This window comes from Arachis ipaensis, chromosome B04 (genome assembly GCF_000816755.2).
Source record: "Arachis ipaensis cultivar K30076 chromosome B04, Araip1.1, whole genome shotgun sequence".
In the NCBI taxonomy this organism is placed as follows: domain Eukaryota; kingdom Viridiplantae; phylum Streptophyta; class Magnoliopsida; order Fabales; family Fabaceae; genus Arachis; species Arachis ipaensis.
Window position 1 is genome coordinate 109,624,098 of NC_029788.2, and position 9,147 is coordinate 109,633,244.

The 9,147-nt window shown below is 42.3% G+C and overlaps 3 protein-coding genes across 3 annotated transcripts in view; 2 read left to right on the forward strand and 1 right to left on the reverse strand.

The window, feature by feature from the left end:
* The window catches only part of LOC107636830, a 17,200-nt gene extending 13,120 nt beyond the window's left edge, over nt 1-4,080 (forward strand). The window contains exons 2-3 of the mRNA XM_016340307.1: nt 2,659-3,813; nt 3,916-4,080. Coding sequence (XP_016195793.1) covers nt 2,659-3,813; nt 3,916-4,080 — 1,320 coding nt within the window. The remainder of the gene's footprint in view (nt 1-2,658; nt 3,814-3,915) is intronic.
* Nucleotides 4,081-6,419, reverse strand: LOC110271187. The gene is made up of 2 exons (XM_021121543.1): nt 5,644-6,419; nt 4,081-5,561 (listed from the first exon to the last, which is right to left on the reverse strand). Exon 2 carries the CDS (start codon nt 5,383-5,385, stop codon nt 4,129-4,131), a length of 1,257 nt encoding a protein of 418 aa, XP_020977202.1. The 5' UTR covers nt 5,386-5,561; nt 5,644-6,419; the 3' UTR covers nt 4,081-4,128.
* The window catches only part of LOC107636829 (ABC transporter B family member 15-like), an 11,097-nt gene continuing 9,234 nt past the window's right edge, over nt 7,285-9,147 (forward strand). The window contains exon 1 of the mRNA XM_021121544.1: nt 7,285-8,908. Coding sequence (XP_020977203.1) covers nt 8,687-8,908 — 222 coding nt within the window. The 5' untranslated portion in view covers nt 7,285-8,686. The remainder of the gene's footprint in view (nt 8,909-9,147) is intronic.

Below are 9,147 nucleotides of genomic sequence, written 5' to 3' on the forward strand. Positions count from 1 at the left end.
GAAAAAAAAAAAAAAAAACAAATGAATTATTTAAACATTGTATTCCAATATAGATAAAAAAATTTCTAAAAGAACATATTTTATCATTTTTTTTTCTTTGAATGTTGACAATTCCAAGACTCTGAATTAATGCTCAATAATAACAAATAAATAAATAAAGAAGTGAAGTGAGGCGACTGAGCTGCAAATTGTGTTATCAAGAACAGTGATAGCACTCTCCATATTTGGGATATATGCGTCTCCAGAAGACCAGAGGCACCGCATCTTTGCCCAACCAACCTTCATTTTCATGCTTCGATCAATCACTTCATTGTAAATTTTTATTATTATTATCATAAGAGTGAACTAATAAAAATGTCATAAAAAAGTTTAGCCATTAACAAAAATATAACGAAAGGATAGATACAACAATAATATTTTTAAAAATTTTAAAATATGACAAAACTATTTCGGTGTAAAAACTAGTTATTTGAATGATTGATGACCGATAAAGAATTTTAAATTATGGAGGGATGCTTTGTTCTTAAGATAAATATAGACCGACAATGTTATTTGTTTCATTTTTATTTTGCTATTTTTTTTCTTTTCAATAGTTTAAACCCTCACAAAGATCAAATAAAAAATGAATTAAGGAGACTCGAGTATAAGACCACACACATCACAAAAGACACAACATAAAATACTATTAAAACTAAAATATCAAGAAAACAACACAAATATTACAAATATCAACGTAAGCAAGTGTGACCAAAAACATATAAAATACAATTAATACAACTGTTCTGTTGGATAGACAATAAAAAATTTAAATAACGTGAATAATAGACTACAAAAATCAGCCATCACCAACGATGCAGCGCAATTGTAGGATAAGTCTACACTAAAACTCAATGAAGAGTGCAACCGCCCACTTTATCTACACACTCATGATAATTTTTTTTGTTATTTGTTCGAGATTCATGTCAATTATATAACTATTACTCTATTACCATATAATTGATTATTAAATGATCTGTTCAAAAAGTAAAAGAAAGAAGTGTCATTCTCTCATAAAAATCAAATGAGATCATCATAAACAATTTTTGACTCCTAAGATAATAATAAACAACTCAAGCGGGAGGACGTTGTGAACATGTTAGGATTGATAGAAATAAAAAAAGAGGTGGTTACTAAGTTTGATGTAACACAAGTTTAGAAAAATGGTGTAGTGGGTTGAAATTGTGAGTGCTGAAGGTGCTTCTAGAGGTGTATCGTTTATATAGGATGATATGATGTTTAGGTTGGATAACTGCTACTAAAAGGAGAGAGGATTGTGTACAAGAGAAAAACAATGTACTCTATGGGAAGAATTGAATTTGTTCACACTTTAGGATCTTCTTAGAATGGCGAAGGAGGAATGGCGGGATTTAGGAGAGATTCGTTTTACTTGAATGTTGGCGGATTTGACGGTACCTTTGAGTATATGGCATAAGGAGAAGTTTGGTGATATTGAGTTGAGGATACAACAACTGGAGGGTGGAATTAGGGAATTTGTGGTGCACTTGGTTGTTGGTCTATAATAAATCATGGTATATTCTAAGAACTATTAAACAACTTTTTGAGAGTTGAATAAGTGCATTTTTCGAAAAAGAAGAATGTAATAGGTGATTGTTTAATTTTTTTGGTTATTGTTTGGAGTTTCTTGACCGAAAAAAAAATGATAGAATCTTCAAAAATCAAGAAGTATTGCGGGAATAATTATCAGGTCGATTAGGACTTTAGTAGCTATAAGAGTGGAGTGATTTTGGACTCTTTTTTTGGTTGTTGATAGTACTGTCGGATATGTCAGGATTTACTCGTAGTTTTCTTATCTTGTTCTATTTGCTTTGTTGTTTCACCTTATTGTGTTGAGCTTTTGATTAAAAAAAAAACAACCAATATCAAACATGAATAACTTAAATGGTTAATAAATAGTGTCACTTAGCTTTTTCAAATATGTTGTAAATACGTTTTCCTCCAAATATATATAAGGGTAAAAAACCCAAATAAACCAAGGAGAGATCAAAATTACCTAAATCCGCCAAATCAAAAATCTTCACCTGTATCCACCAGGACCAATTATTATGTAATTCGAATCAATAAGATTCGAATTATGATCTCAAGTAATTCGAATTGATTTCATTCGAATTATATGCAAGCAAGAGTTAAAGTAATTCGAATCAATATGATTCGAATTACTATGAAGGTAAGAACATAAGGTAATTCGAATGAAGTTGTGTCGAAATATATATGAAGAATTCGAGTCTTATTAATTCGAATTACTAGGTTAGTTTGTGTTTCAACATAATTCGAAACAAATTGTTTCGAATTATAAGTAACAAACTTGAGTTTAGTTAGTTCGAATTACTAGGCTAGGTTGTGATAATTCGAAACAAATTGTTCCGAATTATATATATATAGCACGAACCAGGGCTATATATATGTGCTGTGAACTCATGATGCTGTGAACAAAGTGGGGAGATGGCTAGTGAGGAGAGTTTCCTAGTGTTGGTACATTATAGAGGGTCGATTAAGAGAAAAACTCGATCCGGGGTGAAGTTCACTGATAAGGATCCACTATGTATTATCGTGACGCCAACAACCACCTACGATGCTCTTGTTAGCTGTGTGCTGGATAAGCTTGGTCTCGAAGGAGTTAAAAGGGTCAAGAAGTTTTTCTACCGCATTCCAACAGCGGTGCTCCATGACACCGTGAAGTTTGATTGTTCCACAATCGGCAGTAACGAGGACTTGCAGGTTATGTTTCTTTGTCGTAGGCAGTTTCCCGAGGTAAGGACACCAGAGTTGTTGGCTAAGTTGGTTGATGTGGTATCTAGCTCGGGTGGTTCAAACCGGAATGCGAATACTATAGCCGCAGTTGCCGGGTCGAGCTCGAGACCTGCTGTTGCTTCGTCCTCTGCTCCTGTGTATGAGCCACCAATGCAGCCTGTTGCGTCCCCTTCGTTTGCCGTAGATCTGGGCGGGAATGTTGGAGATGAGGTTCGGCATGGGGAACATATTCCCACCGAGGTACATTGTCCCACACCGGCTGGTGTTGGTGATGGTTTGTTTGATGATCCAGATGACGATGACGTGGAGCCGGATATGATCGCTGATGAAAGCGGCGATGATGTTGGAACTACTGTTCCGAGAAGGGCTACAGGTGGATCTAGTTCTGGCACACAGCAGTATCCACCCCATTTTTCCTCGTTGGACCTGGATGCCATGCGGCAGGACGAAAATGCTCTGCTGCCCTCAGGATTTGGCGCTAGAGATACCGAGGGGTCTGCCGGTGTGAACGAGTTTCAGGTTGGCCAACAATTTCAGGATAAAGATGAGGCGCTGTTCAATGTGAAGACGTACAGTATCCGCCGAGGGGTCCAGTACAAGGTCGTTGAGTCTGACTATCGGAGGTATGTGGGAAAGTGTTCTGAGTTTGGGAATGGGTGCACATGGCTCATTCGGATGAGTCTCCGACAGCGGAAGGGTATCTGGGAAGTGAAGCGATACAATGGTCCGCATACATGTCTCGCCAGCTCCATCTCCAGCGACCATAGGAGTTTGGACTACCATGTGATATCCACCTTCATTATGCCGATGGTTAGGGCTGATGCAGCTGTGAACATCAAGGTGCTTCAAAATGCCACGGTCGCACAATTTGGGTTCAGGCCAACGTACAGGAGGGTATGGATGGCGAAGCAGAAGGCCGTTGCCGTCATATATGGGGACTGGGACGAGTCGTACAACGAGCTCCCTAGGTGGGTTTTAGGAGTTCAGCTGACGATGCCTGGCACTGTAGCCGTCCTCAGGACTTGCCCTGTTCGAGTTGGGGGATAGGTTGACGAGTCTCAAGTTTATTTTCATAGGCTGTTCTGGACTTTCCCCCCTTGTATCCAGGCATTCCGTCATTGCAAGCCTCTGGTGAGTATTGATGGGACCCATCTATATGGGAAGTATGGGGGAACACTGCTAGTCGCCATTGCACAGGACGGAAACTCGAACATCCTCCCCGTGGCATTTGCACTAGTCATACATACAATAACAAAGATAACCAACCAATAAGGTAGACAGTATAAATATAACAACATGACATACACCACTATCCACAAATCATCTAAATAGGTGCGATCCAGTGCCGCAACGGCGTGGCACCCGTGTCCGGAAACTCCTCCGTATAAGTGGCTCCTCATCCTCAATAGACTCGTCGCTGTCATCCGGAACTGGCTGTATCGGGGTCACACGCGCAGCATCCGGGGGTCTGGATGATGACGGGCCGGCAACTGAATGTGACCCAACAGTCTGGGCCGATGCTGGGGTCCCACCCATGGCAAAAGGATGCGGGGGAGCTACCGTGGCAGGCTCGTTCAGATCTACATCCAGGGGTGGCTGTGTCCCTGTCGTCTGAACCCGTCCGGCTGCTGCCTCATCCTCCTGCATGATGGTCCGGATATCCTCAAGGAAATGCGGTCCACCAAACTCGGCCACAATGCCATCACTAGCAAGCAAGTCTCCAAACATCGAGCTCGGACTCACCCATGGAGTACTCTCCTGGAGGGTATGATCATCACCGGGAACACCTACGAAGTAATCTCCAAGACCTCCACCACCAAGCCCAGCATCAGTGTGTGTCGTCGGATCTCCCATACCAGATCCACCCGACCCACCCTCATGTCCGCCCCGATGGGCCCTATCAACCCCCGCAACATCACCTCCCATAGGCATCTGGGCACCCTCTCTAGCAGCACCCACTCTCCTCCTGCCTCCACGACCACGAACTCTCCCGCCACCCCTAACTGGGGGTTCGACGTCATCCATAGCAAGATCCGCCCCGATCCACTCCCGCTGGCTACGACGTGTCCCAACTTGAGCTCTCCGCTCAATACGACGTCTGTCGGGAACGTCCTCGACCCGGTCCATATCTGGAAGTCGACCTGCACCCCTCTGCGTAGCCTCATCTGGAATAGGAATACCTCTCGGATCCCCCAATAACATCTCCGGCGACAGAAACCTCTTTCCGTGCTGATACCACCATGTCAAGAAATCGTGTGATGGACCGGGGTCGGGGACGATATCAAACTGTAGAATGTGCTCCGCACGCTCCTGCCAGTGAACGTGCCAGTCAGCGTACTGTGCCGGGAACCAACGGTCACCTCCTCTCCCATCCTTCGACATCAAGAAGTCGATGTTCAAGGCGGGAGACGGTATGGGCTGAACGCCGCCAAACTGAGGTAAAACTCTATCAACCTGATGCCACTCCACAACCGCAAAGTAAATCAGGGACGTCCTGCACCGCCATAACATCATATGCCGAGGCTCCAAGACCTCCGGATGTACAACCTGGATGACGTCTAGTGCGCTATAGGGCATCCATATGAACTGGAAAAATAAAAATTAAAAGGGTTGGACAATATAAACTGAAACCATGACTTGAAATACACATGTTCTGCGTACTTACCTGCCAAGGCTGTAACAAGTCAATCTTCAGGCGAGCCATCTGTACCCGAGGTCCCTTGTTGCTAATCCCAGGATTGTAACCAGACCATCTGCGTACGAGAAACATTAAAATTGGTTTCATAATCGAAAATAAATACGAGAAGAATATATAATACAAAACAACAACGGTACCTCGAGGCAAGGGGCCAGCTAATCTCATCATACCCAGATGGTCTAAGAGTGGGAAACCTCCAGAATATCCAAGACTGTAGTAACTGTAAAGGGCCAGCTAACTTCACCACATGTCTGTTGGCGACTCGGCACATGCACCTGTACAACCATGCAAGTGCCGCCGACCCCCAACTGTAGCGACCCATCTCCTCAAGCCGAGCAACATAAGGTAGCCATCTGATGTGTATACGATTGCCGGACTTGTCGGCAAAGAGCTGTGTGCCCAATAACATCATGATATAGGCCCGGACAAAGCGCCTAACTGTCTCCTCATCAGCCCCGTCTGGACACTCTACAAATGTCTCCTGAAACCAGGTGCAGTTGACTGCGAATTTCTGCACCTGGTTTTCGGGAGGTAAAACACCGAGCAACTCATGGAACCACTGCCAAGCAGGTCTCCCACCCTCAATATAAAGGTGGAAGTCTGTCAGGCAACCACTAACATAATCTCCGTCCACTGGCAACCCCAGCTGGTATGCGACGTCCTGAAGAGTGATGGTGCACTCTCCGAAAGGCATGTGGAAGGTGTGCGTCTCAGGCCGCCACCTCTCGACGAATGCGATGACTAGTGGCTCGTCTAGTCGGAACCATCTGTCATTCAGTCTCGCAAGATGGTACAATCCGGCCATCTGCAGGTACGGAACGTACCTCTCATCAAGACGCATCCCCTGCTGCCGCCTAACGCTGGATATGCAACGACGAGGCTGGCCAGTACATAAACCGCATAATTAGAACAGATGCACAACCGACCCCCAACTGTAGCGACCCATCTCCTCAAGCCGAGCAACATAAGGTAGCCATCTGATGTGTATACGGTTGCCGGACTTGTCGGCAAAGAGCTGCGTGCCCAATAACATCATGATATAGGCCCGGACAAAGCGCCTAACTGTCTCCTCATCAGCCCCGTCTGGACACTCTGCAAATGTCTCCTGAAACCAGGTGCAGTTGACTGCGAATTTCTGCACCTGGTTCTCGGGAGGTAAAACACCGAGCAACTCATGGAACCACTGCCAAGCAGGTCTCCCACCCTCAATGTAAAGGTGGAAGTCTGTCAGGCAACCACTAACGTAATCTCCGTCCACTGGCAACCCCAGCTGGTATGCGACGTCCTGAAGAGTGATGGTGCACTCTCCGAACGGCATGTGGAAGGTGTGCGTCTCAGGCCGCCACCTCTCGACGAATGCGCTGACTAGGGGCTCGTCTAGTCGGAACCATCTGTCATTCAGTCTCGCAAGATGGTACAATCCGGCCATCTGCAGGTACGGAACGTACCTCTCATCAAGACGCATCCCCTGCTGCCGCCTAACGCTGGATATGCAACGACGAGGCTGGCCAGTACATAAACCGCATAATTAGAAGAGATGCACAACCCACTAACATGTACAATATGTTTCATAAGGAAGCAGAAAATAAATCGTCATGTGTAAAAGATAAATGAAACAAACGACCAACATTTTATACAGAAACCGCTCACTCAAACCTAGTGCAAATACCATTAACAAAAACAGATGCATGATCACATTTATCATAAACCGCTACCGTTAACCACTAAACCGCTAAACCGCTTAGTTAAACCGCTAACACTAAAATAAACCGCTATAAAAAACCATTAACAAAACCCACTACCATACACCACCAACTCAGACCACCCCCTAAACCGCTGACCATCACAAAAACCACTATCGAAAACAATTTGCACAAATCCCTTAAGAAAACCAATTTCAAATACCACTAACAAAAACCACTGGCCTAAACCGCTTGCTTAAACCGCTAACACTAAAATAAACCGCTATAAAAAACCATTATAAAAACCCACTACCATACACCACCAACTCAAAAAACCCCCTAAACCGCTAACCATCACTAAAACCACTATCCAAAACAATTAGCACAAACCGCTTAAAAAAACCAATCTCAAATACCACTAACAAAAACCAATAGCCTAAACCGCTTGCTTAAACCGCTAACACTAAAATAAACCGCTATAAAAAACCAGTAACAATAAACCACTAGCCTGCACCACTCTCCTAAACCACTATCCTAAACCACTAACAGTAACATAAACCATTATCAAAAACCATTAACAAATACCGTTATCATAAAACGCTAAACCATAAACCACTAACCTCGTCGTTGATGACACCGGCGATGTGCGCAACTCCATCCAAACGATAAAGTCTTCCCGGATCGTCCCCCATCGACAAAAAAAGGCGATCTCCTCTTACTCGTACGAAAGGTTGGTCGTTTTCTCTGGGATTTGGTGGGGTTAGAGAAAGACAAACTGATTCGAATGAACTTGGTTCGAACTCCTTTTATAGCCGAAACAGTTGTAATTCGAATCAACTTGATTCGAATTACTATGGAAACCGATTTTAACCCTAATTCGAATCAACTTGATTCGAACCTCTCTATCATAAACTTCTCCTAGTAATTCGAGTTAACTAAACTCGAAATAGGTTATGTAAATTCGAAACGTATTGATTCGAATTACATGATTTTTTGGATGACTATAATTCGAATCATATTGATTCGAATTACGTTCATTTGTTGCATGGAGGTAATTCGAATTATATCAATTCGAATTACTTGAGAGTCTAATTCGAATCTTATTGATTCGAATTACATAATAATTCGTCCTGGTTGATTCAGGTATGAATTTCTGGTTTGGCTGATTTCGGTAATTTTGATCTCTCCTTGGTATATATGGGTTTTTTGCCCTATATATAACATACATATTCATAAGTGGTATTATATAAATAAATATATTCATGATAGTGCTCCTGGCCTTCTCCATCATCCTCGTTTTCTTCACATGATGCTATAGATATTTTTCAATGTTGCAATAAGTTCTGTCCCCTCCATACACCATTCAATACAAGTCCTATATAAATTCATAGAAACAAATGCACTATGATCATCTAATTAGGCCAAGAAAATAAAACCTAATTTCACATCACAATCATATTATTGTTGTTTTTATTTTTGAGAAAAAGGTAGTGTAACAATGGGAATTGAGAGAAGGAAGAAGAGTAGTAATGGATCTGTGTGGTCTATTTTCATGCATGCGGATACCCAAGACTGGCTTCTAATGGGTTTTGGTGTGTTAGGGGCCATTGGTGAAGGTTCCACCACTCCTCTTGTGCTCTATCTCAGTAGCCTCATTATGAACAATATTGGGACTTCTTCTACCATCTCATCAACCACTTTTGTCCATTGCATCAACAAGGTTTTTCTACTATCATAAACCATTTAAATTATTCCATTGAAAATCTCAATATTATTTTGATATATAACGTTGATTTTTTTTTTTAAAAAGTTATTGCATCCAAAATCCAATTTATTTATAGATAGTGTATATTGATATATTGGAAAATTAAAATACAAATACTTTGTTGAATTGCAATATTTACAGCATGTCAAACTCATTTGATAATATTTATGTTATAGATATAATTATTCATGTGT